The 22,678-nt window shown below is 41.0% G+C and overlaps 1 protein-coding gene across 2 annotated transcripts in view; it reads right to left on the bottom strand.

Annotated features, from left to right (window-relative positions):
• TBC1D30 (TBC1 domain family member 30) overlaps positions 1-22,468 on the bottom strand; it is a 53,319-nt gene extending 30,851 nt beyond the window's left edge. For both annotated transcript variants that reach the window (XM_086748806.1, XM_086748791.1), the window contains exons 1-2: positions 22,204-22,468; positions 19,710-19,874 (exon numbers count right to left, since the gene is read on the bottom strand). In XM_086748806.1, the coding sequence (XP_086604932.1) occupies positions 19,710-19,874; positions 22,204-22,465 (427 nt within the window). In that variant the 5' untranslated portion in view covers positions 22,466-22,468. The remainder of the gene's footprint in view (positions 1-19,709; positions 19,875-22,203) is intronic.
• Positions 22,469-22,678: the final 210 nt, after the last annotated feature.

Below are 22,678 nucleotides of genomic sequence, written 5' to 3'. Positions count from 1 at the left end.
TAGCCAAAGTTGCAGGAACCACTCATTATCCATACAGTGAGAATCAGTCATCCCACTAAACTGAATATAATTCTATGTTACCCTCAATTTTTAAACAATTACAAATCAGCTCTGAGAAAGACATCAGTATTTAACTGATGAGGATAACCAGCTCTTAAAGAGAGAATTCAGTGTCCTCATTACTGCTATTTCTCCTACTTGTCATCTTGTCACTCTATAAGAAAACTGGAAACAATCAGGACAATCATTCTGTGATTTGGGACATGGCTACTTCTAAGGACCAGCATACCATTAAGGAGCTTTCCCACATGCCAGCCAAATAACACAACATTTAAGGAAAAAAAAAAAATGCAACAGTGAAGTTTGGGAGACAAAATGAAGAAGCCAAGCCGTACTAATGAGTTTGATCACTCGCTGGATCATTAGCACAAATAGATTTGAGAGACACGCATAAGCCTCCATTAAGCATACATATACATATCTTGAAGGCAAGAGCTTAGCTTCTAGAAAAGTGGATGGCATTGGGTTTTAATCACTGATCAGGCAAAGCCGCTAATTTGCCTGTGGCAAAACGTGTTCTGCATCACTCCCTGGATCTGCAGACATCTAAGCATGACACTGCATGTCAGAAGCTTGTATAAATTTGCTGTATTCACCACTGTTAAGCTGTAAATAGTCTAAACAATGGAGAAATTTCAGACAAATCATTGTAATTCCAAGTTGGTGAAAACACCTCAAACAAAAAAAACAAAGTGTTTTGGCTAGCCCAGGTATTTCAGCTCCAGATACTTTGTAATAACCAATCTGATATTTTGCTTTTTTTCTGCCCTGTAGTTCATTTATTCCCTCCCACACAACACAGTCAGTTTCTGAAAAACGTTAGCTCCTCATTTGGCATCTCTTTGCAGTCTTACCACCACCTGCTAACTGCCTTTTTAAGGCCAGAGCATACTGCATAGGAAATACTAGTTCACATGTATAATTTGCTTGATTGTTACAATTGGCCTGATGGTGATCGGTCCTATGATCACTGCCAGGTTTTGACATAGAGAAATCAACTCCGTTTACCTTAAACCTCCCCATACATCCACCCACTTCTCTTCTGTCTGCACTGGGACAATGAGGTAAAAGACAGGCAGCTAGAAAAGGAGAATGAGCACAAGCAGATGGGGCAGCTACAGGAACTGCAGCAGAAACTGGGCCACAAACTGCTCTTGCTTTTAAAGAAAAGGCTGCGTTTGTTTTCATGGAGCTTTAACTACCCAAGCCCAGGATTACTGGAAGGCACAGTTCACTGGTTCTCTTCTGATGTGTGCAAAGATGACTGGGTATAATAAAAAGACTAAAAATGGTAAGACATCTTCAGCTACGTCACTTGTATTTCATGAACTCCACATCCTCACCTTTATTTGACAGAAAAGTGTAATTCTGATTTGTCTGAAAACATCCCAGTAAAACAGTGAAAGTCTGGGGAGAAAGCTTGTTTGCCACGCTTGTGGACACCTGTGTTATCAAAAATACTTAAAGCAACACATAGCCTTAAAAAAATGTATTGTAATAAATATATTGTAGGATAATATTGCAACATGTTTCATCCCAAAGAATTTTAGAAATTACGTTTAGGAAGCATCACTATACCAGCTGCTGATACAGCAAATATCAGAAAGAAACATGTATTAATAGAATGAGGGGAAAAATGTATTGCAACCACAAGGCAAAACCTATTGCATTGAACACATCATAGGGCCATTATCTGCTAAGCCCCAGAGTTCCATATACGGCCTTTCAAAGCCCACAGAATGTAACCAGAAAATGTAACCCCATTACCACTTGGCTTCAAATAGCTCTACAGAAGTTAGCAAATCAAGACATTTTAACTCTTTACCAATACATGTTCTGATGTGCATTCTAGTTCATCATGAGCTTCAAAAGAGAAAAGATTTCACTTTCAAACTGTAATGTATAAGAGAAAACACCTGGAATGAAATATGTCCGCTTTGGAAGGAAGAAAGAATAAGACAGTTTGAGATTGTCCCAGGAGGCAAAATTATTTTAAATACATTTAGCCCATTAAGCCATCTTCACCACTAGAGCACAAAATTCCCATCCTACCCAGTTCTAGATGTGTTCTATTATTAGAAATTCCCTGCGCCAAAACCAGCCCTACTTCCTTCTGCTCGATCCTAAAAGCTTAAAACAAGCATGGCCCACCTGGAGCTTCACACTCCTCCAACGCACAAGATGGAGCCACCTCTGACAGCTAGAAAAGAGGCTGCTGGCTTATTGGGCCACAGGTGCTACAGTAATGCTTCAGTGCATGTCCTTGAACAGAAAAGCCTGCAAGGTGGCACAGCCCCAGCACTCCTCCCACCTCAGTCTGCAAGTAGAGCATCACCTCCTGCATTGCCAGGACTGCTCTACAGCCTCTGTTACTGACTTGCTACCTCAGACACCACAGGCAAGCAGATGCTCTGATCTACCAGCTAGCTGTAACTACTGTGTGGACCACCAAGCACGGAGCCTGTAGCATCGTTTCGCGTATCCACAGTTGCATGAGCACATGAGGAGGGAGTCTGTGGCCAAGAGTGGACAGATCTCTGCTATCCAGAAGGAGAAATATGATTTTGGACTGACAGATTCAGTTCTGCCACCAAGCTGGTCTCTGCTCTCAGACAAGTCATCCAGGGTTATCTTTACTGGACAAAGGATGGTTCCAGAACCAATACAAAAATGAAGTTTTGCTACTCTATTTGTGCCTAGAAAAGGTTCATTTTATGGACTTTCAACAAGTAGGACTCAGGAAAATGGTGCAGTGTGTTGACACACCACAGTCTCATCAACACAGCATGAATATTTTAAACTTTTCCATTGCATTAGTCATCATTTGTATCACTTCGTACATAAATGTCACAAAAGAGGTCAAGACCTCACTGTGTCCTGTATTAGATATCACAGGCGAAAAGAGCAGAGCAAGTCCTTGCCTACAAAGGTATTCAGCACAAATATAAACTACACAATGGACAGGAAATAACATCTGTGATTTTCAGAAACAGAGAACCAAGATTTAAATAATTAGTCTCAGGAAGCGTGCCTCAGAGCTGAGAAACAAATCCAAACACACTGAATTCTAGTCCAATGCTTCCTCTTCCTTTAGGCTTCAAGCACATAGCCTTCTTACTTATTTCCCCTTTTCAAAAACTGACAACACAGTAAGTACTCTTTAACAGTAATGTCTTTTGAAGGAAGCCCTGAAACAGCCCACTTGTTCTTGGAGGATTTAAGACAAACTAGAGAGGATCTGAGGTATTCTCTTCTTAGAGAGCCCTCTTTGGCCATGGGGCCTTGTTTATAGCCAAGATGTCTGAAACAGAATATTGCCTGCGCATTGTTCAGTCGTATCTACTGAGGACTGATCTAGACAACATCATTAAAATAGCACTGCTTACTGTAGTGTATATCTTTCATCAGGAAATTAATCTGCAAGACTGTTACTCCTGTAAGAGCTCCTGTAAGAAGCTCACAACTGTATATATATCCTACGTGATCCTTCAGCTTATCACAATCAGGATTTGGCCAAGAGAGAACTTCAGACTCAAGATTCTTCATGATTATTTTTAGTATTTATTTTGCCAGCCTTACCCTCCCATACACACCATCCACTCCTGCATTCTGTACTACACATGTTCATACACCAGGACAGGATCAATGACTGTTGACAAAGGCAGAGAAAAAGAGAAGGTCGCTTCAATAGAGCCAGCTCTCCTTCACCTCACCATCACCTACCCACAAATGTGTGTCGTAATTTATCTTTTGGGAGTGATGGACAGTTACACTTAGTAAGTGTATTTACAAGTTGAATAATATTCATAATCATATTGCTTCTTGAAATTTTTGGCAGATAAGATACACCCTGAGAAGAATGACAAACTTTTCCAGCGTCAGTAAAAACTGTTGAAATATCACACATCTGTAATGGAGGCGTCTGTAAATCAGTTGTGAAAGCAGTTTCTAGCAGCTTACAACACAATGGGCTGGAGCTGTGATGACCAGTTTCCCATCTAGGGAGGCACCACGTTCGCAGGCAGTGAATCAGTGCAGGTAAGGCTGACTGCAGTCCCTCAATTCGTAGGTTGTGCTGAGTGGCAGAAGGTGCTTATGCAATACGATCGCGTGGGTGAGAATACGAAAGCCCTTAAAAACATCACAAGTTACTAAAACAGAAGTACAGACGTGCCTGTAACCCCCTTCAACCTGCCTATACCCTCTCTCCATTTGTGAAGACACAGCTATTTCCATGAATGAGAGAGGTGCAGAAAGACCTGACATCTGTACTGTACCAGGGCTAAGGCAGCAACAGCAGAACTGCACGTACTTGATCCCAGACCTACGCACAATCCAGTAGAGTACCAAGACCCTATTTTCCCAAGTTCTTTAGCAAACCCCTCAGCAGTAAGCCACAAGCTTTTCTTAAACCTGCCCCTACAACACAATCACACTGAAAGCTAGGCATATGTTAATATTCAAATGCTTTACACCACAAATTATTAACTCTCCTCACTGTGTCACCAACTCTCACCATCACACCATTAAAAAGCTAGTGCTTTGCAGCATCTGGAGTTTTTAGGCAAAACTGGTTTTGAGGATGGAAGAGTGAAATTTGCTGATAACGCAGCAACCCTGAGCACACAGGGGATGGCAACCAGTACCAATGGGCTGAGTACAAACGGTTGCCTATTTCGCTCCAGGCCCATCACTGGGAAGTGACTGTTCCCAGAGCTTAACAGGAGAGAACTGAAAGAATTCCTGAAAAGTTGAAACCAAGTCATGTTTTTTAAACATTAAATGCCACAGATCAAAGGGACCTCAAATATTTCAGAAGGAAAAAAGAAATCTACTCTGCCGTTACAAAATAGGTTTCCATGTTGTGTCTTTCTCTTAACATAGGGTTCGACGGCTCCACTGAAAGGATGAGGCAGAGATTAAACTTAGAACTATCCAGGCAGGAAACTAAAAGAGGTTTAAACATAATATTGCTTGATCACAAGACAGGATTTAGTTCCTCTTATTATGCTAGGAATAGAGGACAACAAACTTGCACAACTAAGCATGATATTCTATTAAAGCTATTTTTATTGACTGCAGTGCCTATAAATCCCAATTCTGGGCTGCAGCATTATTGTAGTAGGTGCTGTACAAGCACAGCAAAAGACAGATTGCCTGTTTTAAAAGAAAGAAGTAAGAGAAAAGAGGAGGAGCACATATGGAGGAGCACAGGGAGACAGAGAGATTCATGGTGGACAGTAGCCTTAATATAAGAGCTGCTGTTGTGTTTCTGTAGGCTTCACGGCAAAGATGAGCACCAAGGGACACACATGAAGGAGGACAATGAGGTAGCATAAGGACAATAAGAGGGCTGAGAGATTAGGTTTTAATCATCAACTCAAGTCCAACATGGCTAAACATCTACAAGGAAATACCAACATGAGGGGAAATTGAGAAGGTGATTGTTTTAAAATGTTAAGTGTGAGATGGAGATAGGAGGCATGAGCTAACCTTGAATACTGAGTAAGAAATGACAAGGATGTGACAACAGAGAACAGCAGGTTGTGAAGAGCTTTGGATATTAAAGCAATGAGAGCAAGACATTGGCTAGATCTACAGTGACCATAAGGGAGGCATAGGAACCAGCACTCATGCGAACCCCTATGTACAAACATGAAAATGTAGGTGTGTTAATCGTAACCTGAAGTCAAATGCTACATTTAATTTTTTCAACGTATACATGGTGTCTTCAAAAAGTACACTCAGGAAAAAAAAAAAGTTTGCAGAAGCTTTCTAGGTCCCAAATGCTTCCACAAACTCTTAATCACAGTGGATGGATCTCATGATGTTGTGAAAATTAGGTGGGGAATTCAACAACAGCATCCAGGTTTCCTATTATTTTTTTCTAATTTGGTTCAATTGTATAAATAAGCTCTAAGGTTATAATTGCCATTTGAGGAACACAGCAATCTCTGTTGTCCCGATGAAGAAAACAAAAGAAGGGGGGAAGTAAATTTATTTTACTATCACCTTCACGTGCCAACTATAACAGCAGAGCAGATCATATGCAGTTACACTAAGCAGATAATTGCATCTCATGAGCAAGGTAAAACACATGTCATGCAAGGACTGCTAAAGTAACAATATATTTTAACTGCTGTAGTAACTAGTAGCATAAAGTCTAGAGTTAACAACTGGAATAAAAGTCATAGCAATGCTTCCATGCTCAATAAAATATTCAGAGAGTACCTTTTAAATTAAATACAAAGTAATGAATTAAGTGAGGTCTCAGAGAGTAAATGCCCCTCTTTTTTTGTCAGCTAAATTAACTGTCTCCACTGAAGCACAGAATTAAAAATATTATTTTGGTAAGGAACATAGTAAGAAGAAAAATCATTGAAAAGGCCTACATAAAATATTGCTGAAAGGCATGATCATAAAAATTAAGAAATGTTCCCTAACCTTGTTAAACAATATGAAGTAAATGTACATCTTGGCCAGTATTCATACTCCAGAATCCTACTTAAATGCAACATGGTCATTTTAAAAAACAAATCACCAAGTCAGCAGAAAAACTAATGCAATATATGAAAAAAGAATTCTGACAGGTATGATTTGTAGGCATGCTTAAGATAATATTTGCAGAAGGATGAAGGTCATAGCAGATTGTGGGCTCCCAGCTCTAAAACTGAGCTGCTCTTCCTTTATTAGAATCTGATTATTTGCTTAGCACCTAGCATAGAAATTGAATTTTACAGTGTGGATCACCAGCTTCATTGGTCTGAACTGCTATTTCAGAAATAGCAAGATTTTAATCCCCCTCAATATAATTAACGAAAGCAAAAGCACCCTATGTCCCCAAGACAAGATTTATCCAAAGACAGAACACTTTCAAAGATCTTAGATTAAAAAGTAATTGCCAAAGTTAGAAAAATGACTAATCACAAAATGCCTTTGCTTTGGGCCAGGAAGCACTATGGGAACAGGACCATGTTTATCCATAAAAGTTTTTCTGTGTTGTTCAGTATTTATTTGCAGTAATGCTAAGGACACCCATCAAAGACCAGGCTCAGGCTGTGCAAGGCTTTCATTAGACACATAGCAAAGAGACAGGTTATTCCTGCACTGCCCAAGGATAAGAGAGTCCTGCTTCCAGCAGGATCCTCCCTCTCCCTCGAAGATGGGGCTCTGTTACACAGGAACGGAAATAAAACCCTTTCTGGAGCTGGGGAGGGGAATGGGGTTCACTCCAAGAAAAGCTCATATAAGCCCCATAGAGCTTTTGGAACCACAGATCTTGACAAGTCACAACAGAGATCCTCCACCACCACTCTTTGATCACATATACATTGGTTTCCATTTGCAGATGCAGTTCTGTAAAGAAATGGAAACTTTCCCATTAAGTTTTGCATGTACGTGAAGCTACTGCAACCCCAAGTCCTTCAGATCACGTAATTCCCTTTATCTCCCATGTCGGCCACAGCTTCACAGAGCACATTCTGCAAGCGTTGGAAAATTAAGCAGCTAACAAAGCAAACAAACCTCAAACTACCACCTCCCCTCCCGAAAAAAAAAAGTACATACATTAGTCATTTAAGCAAGTTTGACACAGAGAGTTTTTTTCCTGAAGTTTGTCAGTAAGATGAAGAGGAGAAAATAGTTATCAGTCACGACATCACTATTCCAAGCTTTTTTATTCAACAGTTAAGTGACAAAATTTCAGTTCATAACCCACTCCCACAGAACAAGCTTATTGAACTGAATGTGTTTAGGATTAATCAAAGGTTCATAAAACACTGAACCCTTTAAGCATTAAGATGGATTTTGAATATGTACAACACCACACAAGCATGAGTTTTGGTGACAGCAAAGTTCTGATTGTTTTTTTACTACTGCATAGCTTAGGACAACTCACTTCACTCCTCTGAACACATGCTGCTTCTACCAGCCTTCAAGTGGTCTCATTCCATTAAAAGTTTGGTTTTCAGATATGCTTGTCCAGTGACCAGCTCATTAGGTTCGTAACTTCACTGGGCCTCTCTAGGCGTTACTGTAAATATTAGTAATATTTACTTCCTCAGATTAGTATTCTTATTAAAAAAAGATCAGCTATGTACATTGATTACCTCCCCATTCTGACTTCCTTTAGTCTCAGTAGATAATTATTTTTCCTTCAGGATCCAAGGCCCAATAGCTATTGCTGCCAATGGCCATTGGTTGAGGTAAGATATCAGCCGTAACATATTAAAAAAAAAAAAAAATTAACAACCCACACATTAAACTGTTAGCTACCAATGATGCCCAATCCAACCCAAGAACCAAAAATTGTTCATGCTCTGTATTTTGGCCATATGTATTGTATGGGTGGCAGAGAAAACATATTGATCAGTACCAGATTGCTGTGATTTTAGGGAGGTAATTATAATTTATATGGAACTAAATTTAGAAGCTGTTTCACTGCTGGCAAAGCATAGCCAGAGGTTTTCAATTTTTACTAAGAAAGAGATATAAATGATAGTTTATCTCACTTTCTTTTTAGAAAGTGTTCTAGCAAGATGATGTAACCTGGAGATGGAACATGGACTTGATTCCTTGGCAAATTTCAAGTGTATGTGAGGAGCACTCATTTACTGCTCAGTAAGTCAAATTCAGGTTATTAACAGCTTCAAGGAGAAAAGCATTTTTGAAATCTGAGGCTCTTGTTTAACTCTTCCTCCAGAGTTGCTCCAGTGTAGAATTATAAGCAGGATTATTGATCCAAACAGATTAAGTTCACAGCCCACTTTTCTAGCATCTTGTTTTTAAATGTCAAGCTTATCTCACAAAGAAATGTAGCTGCTAGCACTGCCTGATGCTCCATAAATCAGTCTATTCCTAGCACTAATTATCCCAAGCAGCTGTTATCCTCCATTTGATCTTCAGTATCCAGGAAATCTTTTCTTCAAAGACTAACTCAACCAAAGAATGGTTAGTATGTGCCACATTTAGAGATAAAATGCATCTGTGTTACTTAAAGGCCATGCACTCTGTTGGGCATTTTCAGTGAAGCCCCATTAACCCTTCTACAAGTTCACAACAGTAAAAAAAAAAAAAAAAAAAAAAAAAGCATTTAATTAAGAGAAAGAACAGCTCAGTTACTTGTACTGAAGTATGACCTCCAGAAGAATAAAAGAGGAGGTAGTGCTAAGCTAGACAAGCGTGAAAGACTATGCATACAATCTAACTGCACAATTTTTTTTCTCTCAGGCTGTTTCCACATCCAAAACCTTGTCAGAGAAAGATTACAGATAGCAATGACACAGTATTATATGCAGCTCACACAGCCACCCCTGCTGTGATCTTTTAAACACAAATAAACCCTTATGTCTTGATTGTCCAACGTTTGCCACAGATGCCATGGCTTTTCACCACCTGCATGAATTGGAGCAGGATCTGCCATCAGTTCAGAAGTGTCTAAAGGATTTGTGAAATACTAACGTGCACTTTTTGCACATCACTCCTTCACATATGGCCTTTGGCAGCTGTACAGCCAGCTTCCTCACAAATTCCCAGTTAATGCAAGGAGCTCCCAGTTTATACGCCGGATGCTGACGGCACCTTGTGGCAAAGCGCTTGACTGCTTTCGCACACGGACCTACGGGCTGAGCCCTTTGCCCAGCTGGGCCATGCACCCCACTCCTCCCTCCCTGGCCAACACTCCCCCTGCCCCAGGCAAATGTGCTGGGCTGGAGCAGGATGAGCTCAGTTTCACACTCTTGCTGAACCTATGCAGAAATCAGCACCTGGCCTCATTTAACCACAATAATCCCAGGGTGACTAAATAAAAGCCTCACTTTTCCAGTTTTTCAGGGAAACTATTCGACTAATCAAACTTTGCCACTGATCAGGTATCCATCTAAATGGCTGCAAATGAGCAGAGGGAACAGTGGTGCCTGACAGTTATTTCTGATGTCATGACTGACTGACAGGGCCTGTAGATGGAGAACAGGCTGTTCTGACTGTTGTCAGCAAACAGCAACATCCTTCCTTCAGGTGACAGCATGCCTCCTCAGTTCGAGCTGATCAAATACCACCTTCCAAAGTTACTGCAGTACTAGAGAAATAAGATACCATTGGTTTGAGAACCACCTTGCTCAGGCAAATTAGTATATAAATACTAGAAGTATTACTTCATAAGTAATCACGGCTGGTAGACCAGGGTCTCCCAGGTCTCACCACACTCCTCGGGTGAAGTCCTGGTATCTCCCAAACAGTAAAGCTGTTGTACTCAGCAGCCACTTGCTTCTGCATAAGGCACATCTGAGGCTCAACAGGCAGAGAGAAGAACATGCAGGTGAAGGCTCTCCCCTCTCAGAGGCAAGTTGCCTGATGTCAGCTGCTCATTTTGCTCAGCTCTCACCCGGCTCTGAGCCCATGGCAGCATCCTTTCCTGGGAAAATCCCACCCCTCCACAGACAGCAGCTCACTGAACTAGAAAACGAGCAGCAGCAGTGAGCCAGGAGGTAACACCTCCCTCAAGGAGGTAATGATTCCTCAGTCAGCAGGCTCCATAGTGTCCTCAGCAATTTACCAGCAGCAGCAACCCCAACTCTGAATGCAGCAAATTTCCTATTAAAAGTAGCAGTGGAATGATATTTAAAAGAAAAAAAAAGTGGCAGTCAAGTATAGTCTTATACCCCCTGCCAATACTGAGCTCTGCCCAGGGTCACTTGAAACCCTGAACAGACTCCCAGGGTTTGCAACAAAAGCAATCCTACCCTGGATCTTGCCACTAGTCGAAGCATCCGCCGAGATGGTTTGCTTAGTTAAATCCTGAAGAATGTAGCTGAAGGAGCACACAATAAAAGCCATTTTTGAGAACGGCGCAAGTTTTAGCCAATAATGGAATATGAGATGGTATATTTGATTCAGCAGTGAGAGCTAGGGACAAAGAAGCATAGTAGGGAGTATCTGACACAGAAAAGTAAGGATTAATATAATCCCTAAAGAGGTATGGCTTGGGAATGCGTGTTGGCTCCTCAGCTCCCTAAACCAGGCTAGCAGTCCCAGTGTTGGGCACCCAGGCTGTGAGCTGCAGAGATGGCTGGCTGCATGTTCCCAGGAAGATCTCCAGTAACAAAGCTAGCTGGATCCACTTCAATGGAAAGCTCTTCTCACAAAATACCAGCTTCTGGAGAGCAAAGTCCTTCACAGCAGAATGTTATCTCTGATGAAAACATGTTTCTAAATGCTAAAAGCACAATTTTATCTCCTTAGAATGAAACATTTTAACATCTTACTTGAAAATGGCTCGTTACATAACATTAAATGGAAAGGACGAAATGTCAAAATCTGAACAAAGCATTTTAGTTCAAAATGTGAGCTTTCAGAATTTTGCTTCATAAGCAATTGACTTTTGTGAGTGGGTGTTTTATTTCATGCTGGAACAAGATATTTTTGTTGCTGTCTTCTTAAAGAATTTCCCTCAGAGTGAGGACTCCAGGTTCTGTACTGCTCTAAGCACTGGTTCTTGACATCTTTTGAATTTGATGTTCTGCAATGGCACAGACCACAAGAACTTTTCAGTCAAGATATGACCAAATCAGACAGCAAATTCGGCTTCTTTCTAAAAAAAAAAAAAATTATGTCCTTTTTAACATCAGAAAATAAAAGAAATTTTACTTCATCTGGGGAGTCAAGAAACTGAAATTTGCCCCAAAGTGGCCCCTGAGGGACACTAAATCTGCACAATCACGCAATTTGCCAAGTTTGTAAGGAAACTGATTGGACAGTTTGCCAATTCAGAATTTATATTACAGCTTTGTTTTTACAGTGGAGAATATCATCAAAAGAAGACGGCAGTCAGCTGAAGTATTTTGAATTAGCTAGCCAAGGGCTTCTGCGGACTCACACACCAGTCAGCTTTCTGGGGCTAGCACAGATCATACTGAAGGAGACAATGAAATGGGGTGGTCTCTCTGTGCAGGGCTTACCAGTGCTACTGCGCATCAAGTGATCAACGATGTCAAAATTCGGTACCTACAAGATCCATACTCGGTGTGCATATCCCATTAGCAGCACAATTACAGTTTAAGTCTGGAAACTCAGTCGATAGTTTTCTAGAATCCCATGAGAGGCAGTGGAGCAGCACAGGGCTGTACCAGAATTTTACTGACTTGCTGCTCTGTTAAACTGCTTCCGCTCACGCTGCTTCTCTGAGCCTCAGCATCCTGGCTGTGCCTGTCAAAGACCATATTCTCATCAAAAGAAAGTAACCATGGAATTCACTGCCTGAAAACTCCCCAGGATTACTCAATTAGCTGTCAGCCTTTAACAGAGAGATGACACTTTTCATGTGTTTAATTTCCAAAACTGCATAAAATCCTATGATAGCAAACTCCCAATGGCATTTAAAACCAAAAATCGTTGCTCTTGCAAAGCATCACCATCCTGTTCAGTGTTCCACACTGCTCATATTATGCCTAGTAACACTCACTTTTCTCTTCTTTCTCCCACGCTCACTAACAGATATCCAGAATACACAGTCTAATTCACATTAACAAATACTAAACATGACACACACCTACTCCTTGAAACATTTCTCCATGACCTGGTGCACAGCAATGAACTGCTGTTTGCAGTCCTCCTCCTCCAAGCCTACTGTTAAAAGGCAAGTAATCCTTCTCAGTCCAGGCTCCCACTGCAATGGAGTAAGCTTTCAGATTTTCCAGAAACTTGACTGGGTGAAGCTGAATGAAATACGATAATCAAATGGCACTTAATTTTGTATTCACTACTATAGGTGCCTCTGTCAAAGCGTTCTCCAGTAATATTTTTAAGCATCATGTAATTTATTAACATAACAATGAACAAGTCAGTTAAGTTCACACTTACATGTACGGTCATTTTTCCTCGTGCATAGCCCATACCCAAGGGACTGGCAGGTGAACTTCACCATCCAGATCAAAGGAACTGCTGCTCAGTGGCCCAGTGCAGCTTCCATCCCCACTGAGCCAAGCTCCAGCATCCCTAAGTACAGGTTCCCTCCTTTTCTAACTGCCCCATTACTTCACCCATTGCAACCCAGCACAGGTCATAGAATGGATTACAAAATCCTTGCCAACCAATTCTCAGCCCACCTCCGCATCTTGAGTCATAAGCAACAGAGAAAGCTCTGTGAGAGAGAGAGTTATGCTCTACGCAGCGTAACCGACAGATTTATGAAATTAGCAATAATTAAAAATCAATAGCAATAGTCTATTTATTTACAGATGTATTGCTACAAGTAGGCAACAGACTGTAAAGAAAATTCAGCCTACCTCTGGCAACAATTTAAACAAATAACTTAAGATGACTACGACTTTTTCAAACTCATTATTCTGTTGAGTTCCATTTCCCTTTCCCCACCAAAAGGCTTCAAAGCACAAAACATCAAGTAGAACTACATTAAGAACGATTCATCAGGAAAAACAAGAAGTAGCCACAAACAACATTTCTTAAGTATGCATTTCAAAATGCCACAGCATCAACTTAAAGGATCAAATGCATTAGCACCCACGTAGGGCAGAGACTAGTACTGTAACCAAGCACACAAATACAGACGAGGTAACAGGTAAGCTACTGAACTGAAACACACAGGCAATTGAGTCATTTGAGGATGACTCACATGAAATCAGACTCCCTAAGAAGTAAACCTCCTATTTTAACCACATTAAAGGAGGAATGTACTTTTGATAGATCAATTAAATAGTTATTGCTATAAAAAGTTACCGAAGCAGATCCATCTGGCTTCAATCAGAGCTACCGAGTTAAATTTAAAATGTATTAGATCAACACCTCGAAAATGAGACAGGGTTTTCTAAATGAATGACCTGTCTCACATCCACTTGGAAATCTAAATTAGAGTTGGAGATGAACACAGCAAGTACATGATAGTCTCCCTTTTAATTACAAATCCACCACTGGACACTGCACAGATATTAATATTTGTTATTTTTAATACAGAACATCATCCTCTTTAATATACATTTCAGACGTTAAAGTGAGGACAAAAGCAAATACAAGCTTAAAATTTGGCTCCTAATTTATAACAATGGAGATTTGGGGGGTGGGGATACGGCAGAACTGCCACAGTAGCACACGCGTAATTTGACCTGCATTAATTATTACACACGCACACAAGTGTTTGCCTCAGGTTAAGAAAGGACTCTGATCCAGAGTGACAATCAAATCAATATTAGCTATGTTAACAGTCCACAGTAGATTGCATTAAAGCTGGTTTTATACCTTTAATCAAATTTTCATCCTGTGAACTAAAATTTGCGAATGTCTGCCTTGGCTTTATAGCAATTACTGAGGGAAGAGGAGGGATGGAGAAAACACGTGAGCAGATAATTAGCGCATGCAGGAAAAAGACAAGGAAGAACATATGAAAGAGACCAAGGAACAAAGGTAGGGAGCAGTCTGACTGAGAGCCTGTGGTGGACACTGCAGGGTAGACAAGATGTGAGGAGGAGGGGGGAAGAAAAAAAAAAAAAAAAGATAAGCTGAAAAATGACAGTGGTAAGTCCAATATTTAAAAACTGGGATCAAGTGAGGAAAACTAATAATTAATTAGGAAGGGAACAAAAAAAATAAAAAGGGAGATGGACCAGGACACACAGATGAGGCAGAATTGAAGCTAAGGAGGGAGTGAGGGGAGAGAAAACAGAAGTCTAATCTAGATATAGCAGTACTTTTGCATATTTAAGTTGTGCTTCTCCAGAGACATCTGATGAAGGGAATCTTGCCCAGTCCTCTCCTAACCAACTCATAGAACTACAACATCAGACCGGGCTTTCCCAGGTTCCCCTGAGTGAGGTCCAGACCCTGAGAGGTGAGCTGATGCTGCAGAGACAGTAAGATGTTCTCAGAAGCTGAGGAGACACACAAGGACTTCATACGCCCAGTCTTCTACCAGGGAACTCTCCATCCCCTGGGAACAAGCAGGGTACCTCTCTGTGCCCAGATGATGCCAGTTTGTGCTGGCTTTCTACCCAGTTAAGACACACTCAAAGAGATCACAAGTATTGTAATAAGCATATACCAGACCTCTGAGTTTCTGTAGTAGACTCCAAAACATTCAGCTCACACAATCAGGAGCTTCTCAATAACCTCCACAACCATGTGGGAATTAATGATCTCAGTTATAATTAAAAAGCCATTTGTCACCATTTTTCAACTGCTTCACATATGGAACCTAATACTTTCTTCGTGAATAACATTTATTTGACAGCCTGACTTTAAATCTTTTCATCCAGTTATTGCCTGACCACATTTGTAAAGCACTTCCCTTCATGTTTAAGGAAAGGATAAGAAAGCCAGCAACCTATGAAAACCAGAGATACACCCCTGTCTCTGCACAAAATGAAATATTCTGTCTCCCTCTACTGGCTCTGCATTAAATCAAACTGGGAGGAGAAAAAGAAAAACTAGATGTTCATTGTTATCCTACAGAATTTTATACAGGAGTCACTGCTGAAACATCAGAAGAGTAATGCCTAGCTTTACTCTTAGTTTATAAACAAGTATTACAACAGAGAATACTAATGGTCTTTCTGAACACAGCACGAGACTCATTTAGAGTTATCATAGGTACATAGCACCATAGCTGCATAGCACCAAATTAATCATCTCTTTGTTAAATTTTCCACTAAAATTATTTCTCCATTAAAAATACAAGATCATATTCATGAACTTTCTGTTATAAACTTCAGTTTATTTTATATTGAAATAGATTTAAGCATTTCTGCTTTCTACTAGCCAGATTGAGTTACGATTGAGACAGATGACTTTACTTATAAATAATATATAGATAATACATGCTTCTTATTTTTTAAATTAAAATGACAGCCAATTAACATTTGTGATTCAAGGAACTTCTGGTTTGCACTTTGATCAGTCAAAATATATTTAGTAATATAAGCAAGCTGTCAATATATAAAATACAGGAAGAGAGAAAAGAATGAGATGTCTTTTGCATATTCTTTAGGTGATAGGTGCAAAAACTTGATTTATTTTTTACTGAATTCTGCTTTTCTCAAATGATACAATTCAGCACATACAGCACTCTGCTTTCTAAGATGGATTTGAAATAGTTCACAATGCTACAGAACAAACATATCTTTTTACTCCAAATAAGTCAAAATTACAAGAGTAAGAGAAATGTGTGCCTGGAAGCCGTGTTCGCCATCAAGCCATCGCTGTGGTATCTTTCTTACTGCTTTTCTTCACTGGAATATTCAATTTGGGTTAAAAAGTGTACAGCACAGTGTACTGCTTTTAGCAGGTATCCAACAGAACAATTTATCCTCCCTCAACAGAGCCATAGCCATTCATCCTTATGACCAAAATGCATTTCACCCTGCAGTGACTTTTGTTTTCTACAGTAATACCTATTTGTATGCAAAACATACAGCACCTGCCAGGGATGAGGGTCAACTGCCAGGGATGAGGGTCAACAGCATAATGAGAAACACAGGACGTTATGAAGTCATTCCTGGTGACTGCTCCTCCACATTTACTCTATCCCTTCAGCAGTTCAAATGCTGCGGGCAGTGTGCTGGGTACTGAAGCACAAGTAAGCCAGACATGGGCTTCCAAAGCTGCCAGAGGGCCATGCCTGCCACGCCTCTTCTGCACATTGCGTAGAGACCGAGAGCCACCACAGATCCGTGGGTGGCTCCCTGTGTGGTCTGTAAAACTTGAAGACCCTGAACACCCACACAGTTTTAAGCATACGGTCTTTTAAACACTGCCTGTTTTTCCCTCTGTAGAAGCAGACTAAAGCATGATAGGTACTTCATCAGAAAATAAGGGATTCAATTTTTCAGCCCTGTAATATCCTAACCAACTGAAGTTACCACTAGGAGTGAATTTGTCAAACAGTATTCAATGAGAGTCTGACAAAGCCAAGATCAAGCATCAAGACAGAATTTACATCTTTTCCTGAAACAGTATTTGTTTGCAATTGGTCTGTAAAGATTTCGTAAATGTAGCATTCAAACATCTGAATGTGAACTTCAGGTTAATTTAAAACTAGAGTTCTACCTCTACATAGAGATTTCACTATATGTGGGGAAAAAAAAAATTCCCAGTGTGACAACAGTATGAACATACCATGGAACTCTATATAAATCAGTTGAAGAATCACTTATATTTTGAAATGTTAGAGTTAATGACAATACAACTCCAAGAAATTTTAATTTTACACTAAAAATATATTTCAAAAGGAAAAGTATTTTAACAACTTTTCCATACTTGATAAAGATTTTAGTACTACGGGATATCATAAAGGTAATGCTGTACACGGAGGCATATTATAAAGCTTTATGGCGCATAACTTTATATTGCAAGTATATACTTCCATCAGAAAAACCTGGAACAATGACAACGTCTACAAATTAATAATAACACGTCGAATATTTAAGATGAGAGGGTAGTCTACAGAAAATCCAGTTTCCAAGGGCTTCAGCCAGAAGAAAAACTCTCTTACATTTCAGGGTGGAGAGGGAGGTGTACATTTTTTAATGTTCCATCACATTGACTGGTTCTTTTTGTAAGTTAAAAGAGGAGAAAACAGATCTTTCTACTCTTAGCATAATAGTTTTGCTGAGACATTAGGACTTAACTACATATTCAGCAGCTGCACTTCTCAAGCTACTCTAAGCAATCACCTTCTCCTGTGCACCCATTTCTACCAGCCTCTGCAGAAACTGGAAACAGAGAACTGTTACAGAAAAGAAAAAAAAAGGAATTATCTTACTGGATCAGCTCTCCCATTTGATTCATTATATCCCTACAGGGGTTCCTACTACTACTACACAGGAAATAGTACAAAGGCAAGAATATATAGTTGGAGGGAAGAAGACCAGTTGTGCCTGCCTTTGGACAGCTGTTGAGCGAATAGTGCCTCAAAAGCACAATTACCAGGAAATTTAAAGTTGTATATCCTACATCAAAAGCTTATTCCTACATTCTCTGTATAGTGCCAGTACATTTACACCGAGCGATAAAAAACACATTCTCAATCCATTCCAAAGCAACTGAAGTTATCAGGCGTCATTCAACAAATCCCAGTGGCTTTGGATCCGATCTTAAAGCCAGAAATAACTAAGTTGCAGCTGCCCGGGAATACATACATCTGGATTTTCAGAGATAAAAGCTGAAAACTAGGTAAATATGCTATATTAATAATAAAAATATCTCACTTAAAGAGATGTAATATAGAAATCTACACATACTCTTCAAAAACCTGCATGCACGTGCATGGATATTAGGCAATGAACTGCATTACTTTAAAACTTCACCTAACTCAGTTGTTACTAGCCCATTTTCAACATAATGCCCCACTAATATGTGTAAAATACTACCTGAAATTTGTAAAAGCACATCCATATTTAGGATGAAATCCCATATCCCTTTCAGTCAAGAGGTTTTTCCCTAACAAATGAAGTTGGGAAGCTCAGATCTTCAGAATTTATAGCCAAATCCTCTAAATCGTGATACATGCAAAATTCAAGTAGTCTCATTTAAAAAGACACTACAGTATATTCTTAAGTGTTAATGGCATTGAGGACTCAATTATCAAGCTGATGTTGAGAAAGAAAAAGAGTAGGTGAGAAGAAATATACCTACGCAGTGCATGACAGCCAAGAACTTTCATGCTAGGTTTAAGTAAAACAAAGGAACACTTTTAAATGCTTAAAAATTTAATGTTTCACAATAATAGGCAAATCCTTAACTAAACTACATTAGCACATGCCATTAGAGTAAGATTCTTTAAATAAAATTTTTACATGCACCTCAAAGCTCCTACAGGCATTTTTGGGAAAAGACCATGCTTTTTTTACTGTACCTGGACATTTCTGTACCTGTCACGCTGCATGTTAATGAAAAAAATAAGACAAGGAACATTAGGTTATTTTCACATGTCCTTTCTAAAGGTATAATTTCTATTTAGTTTTACACACAACATTACATGCAGTTTCACTTTAGCAGAACTAACAAAACCACTTCAGCCTATCTTCAGACGACAACTTTGCCAAGGCAAATAAAAAGGTTTCATTGTGCTGGAAGAAAAGGCTAAACAACTAAAGAGCAACATTTCTCCTCTTTCCCATGCACCTCCTCTGAAATCCCAAAAAAACACAGGTGCTGATAAAGAGGTTTGAGGGAAGTGGGTTTGTTTTTACTCATACTCCTCACCTTAAATCAACTCAATAGAAAGGAGTTAGGCACTACTAACAATCCTCTGGGAAGACAATGGCATATGTGGTCTATAGTTTCCAGTGAGAAGAAATTCCACTTCTGGCATCTCCCATATGAAAGCACACAGTTAAGCACAGAAAAAAAAAAATATCAGCTTGGGCTTTCTGCGAATTAAAGCTGAAAAGGGCTGGCAGACAATCTAAGGTAAGGGTGCCGCAGCAACACACAAAGCTGGGGCTACGGCAGCACACTGCGTTGAGCTAGCCGAACTCCGCCTGCTCCCAGGTGCCACTGACATCACCGGAAGCCAGTCATATCTAAGGAATAGCAGAGCCTGGCCTCTTGACTCCAAATAAAGTGCTAGGACTTAACTGAAATACTGCCCGCATTAATGAAATAAACTACTTAGGCCAGTACACATGCACACAGGAAGTACTTACGTCGTTTCTGGGAAACTGCCTGTAAACAAGCTGTGAGAATATCGCAGTTCTTCTGCACTTTATGTACGAGCCTGTCTTTCTGCTTCAGAAGACGAAGCAGCTTTGCCGATTGAACAGAAATTCTGTAATTCAGTTCCCGTTTTATAGTTGTTAATTCATCAACATCTGCCAACAAGCAGAGAAAATAATGTCAGTACAGACCAAAATATTCACAAACAGCTTATTCTAGTTGACGTGCAAAGGGAGTTACCCCATGGACATTTACATATACAAACTTTCTATAAATTCCAAGTTCTATTGCCTGGGATAATTCCCAAGTATAGACATTTTCAGGATCTGAGACAAAGTCTTTAAATTTATTTTAAACTAAAGTACTTCAACTTACTGCTCAGTGTATGAATCTTAATAATTATACTGTTACAAACTGGAAACATCATGACAGACGTAGCCAGAATATACCTATAGCAGTGCAACCAGTGGATGCATTTTAAATACCGTACCTTCCAGAAGGTGTCTGTGGAAAATGTGCATGGGGAATAAGCAAATGGTATCAGACAAAAGAACATGTTCAAGAAGCTGCCTACAAAGCTAGAAATGCAACGAGCTCTAAGTGGGAAACTCTTTCCACTAAGATGCAAACTAAGTGGCTTCAGTCATGACCTCAACTACTTCCACTGGTCAGTCACAGTGCCACCAGATTGCCGTTAGTTCACCACAATGACTCAGCTTACGTCTAATATTCCCGTTGTCACTCACGTGGTGAGCTTCAGGTCCAGGAGAAAATGGAGTTGTTGGATGTCTTAAGTCCATTATGTTTTTTTGAGTCCTCTGCTCTGTTCTCGGAGGCACACCCCACCAGTGAAAGTTTGGGTCTTGCCTATCACATACTGACCTCTTCAGCTCTTCCCTGTAATAGCCTGGTACAGCTTGCCATCAGCAGCAAAAGAGCTTTCTGTTCCCTGCGGAGAAGTTTTCAAATCCTATCACCTTCAATCCCACCATGCCTCTCTGATGCTGAAAGGAAATCCATAAAAAAAAATCTATACTTTGGTAACCTGATCTAATGAGAAAAATATTTACACATCCAGAAAAAGCTCCTGTTAGTGGGATGGCAAACAGCTCTGCTCATATGTTTTCAATAATTCTGGAGAGCTTAAAGAAAAGGACAAATTAGGCTGAAATGATCATCCATCACAGGATAATACAAAACATGGAATGACTGATGGCAAGGGAGGGGAGACACTGGAAAGAGAATCCTGTATTTTGTAGTCTCCACTCTGTTTCAGCATCCACTGCTCAGCTGGCACCTCCATTCACTGGTACCAGGCAAGGTGATTTAAAACCACATATATGGATGTTGGGGGGGGGGGACACACACGTTGTATCCTATTTGTATTCCTATTGACTTGTACAGTCACCACAAAAGTAGCTAGCTGAAGTTTATTCTTTCCTGCTCATGGCAGTTAGCTGTCTTTGCAGCAAAATTCATGAGTTTTAATTTTACAAAATATATTCCCGAACAAGCAAATTTATTGTTGAGTCCTGGCTTGCCACAAGACACTACGAAAAACGAGCTACATCCTGTAACATCAGATGGCATATCACCTCATTGAGAAGCCAGACACAGAAGCGGAAAGCTGTTGGCACAGGTCTGAATAACAGGCACGGTTATTCACCTCCTGCTTTTTATCCTTGTTGAAAACAACAATGATTTAACATCAGGAGACAAGAGGCCCTTGTGCAGCCCTCCTCATCAGGTCAACCTAGAGCTGCAAGTCTCATCCTTTCACAAACATTCAGTGTTGCGGTTACCTAGCTTTCATAAAAATTCTCTGATAGTTTCATCTAGATTTTGGTTAGTTGACTATTGCATTTATGTTTATTTTTTTTTTCCCTGGGAGACACGCTTACCTGCAAATAAGCATTACAATTGTCAGGTTTAGTTTAACTCCGCTAGGACTAAAAGGACCTGAAAAAAACAACTACCTCTTATGACACAGTATGTGTGGCATCTTGTGGTAGCTTAAGGAAAAGGGACTTAAAGAAAATGGAAAAAAAAAAAAAAAAAGGAAATAAGAAGAAAACTGGGCATTGATTCGTTACTGTAAGTGAAGAAAAGCACTGGATTGACAGAAGGACAAAAGCTTGTGCAGTCTGTTGCAGAAACCCTAGTATCAGGTGATCCTTTTTGCTCCCATGGCACCTAAAACGAAGGAAGGAGGGAGGAGCACGCCAGGCGCTGGTTTGAAGGCGGTATCAGCTAACTGCGCACGGCAAGCTTCGGGGGGAGATGGCCGTGCATGAAGGCTGCCGTAACAGCTGAAGGAGGACATACGCATACAGATGCGTGTAGGCACGGAGGCAGGAGAGAGGGCACCCCAGTTTTTAAGCGGGACTCCCTCGCAGGCCCAGAGGAGGAAAGCGAGGGGTCAGGGGCAGCTCCCGGCGGCAGCGGGCAGGGCAGGGCAGGGCAGGCGGGCGGGGCGGGCCGTACCTTTCAGCCGCAGGTACTTGACCTGGCTCGGCCGCTGCTGCAGCTCCCGCAGGACGCGGGAGCGGGCGCTGCCCGAGGGGGCGGCGGCCTCGGCGGCGCTGTACAGCTCGGTCAGCAGCCCGCTCACCAGCGACGAGGTGCGGCTGGGCCGGCGGCTGCCGGCACCCTCTTCGTCTTCATCTTCCTCCTCCTCTTCTTCCTCAGCTAGGCTGTCGGCGCTGCTGCCCGCCCTGCCACCCAGGCCGGCCTCCCCCACCTCCATCTTCCGCAGCCGCCCCGCACCGCCGAGTTCCGGGCTCGGCTCCGTTCCACAGCGAAACGCGGGGGAGGGCGGGCGGGGGAAGGGGGCGGGAGAGCCCAGGCCGGTGGGCGGGAAGAGGGGAGGAGGTGTTGCACCTGCCGACGGGTGGGGAGGGCGGCCTCGCCTGGCACCTCCTCACCGCACCGGACGGTGCCCGCAGCCTGCGCCTGTTGC

This window comes from Chlamydotis macqueenii, chromosome 1 (genome assembly GCF_036417535.1).
Source record: "Chlamydotis macqueenii isolate bChlMac1 chromosome 1, bChlMac1.mat, whole genome shotgun sequence".
NCBI classification, from domain to species: domain Eukaryota; kingdom Metazoa; phylum Chordata; class Aves; order Otidiformes; family Otididae; genus Chlamydotis; species Chlamydotis macqueenii.
The sequence above is the reverse complement of the archived record's forward strand: the minus strand, read 5'-3'. Positions and strand labels throughout refer to the sequence as shown.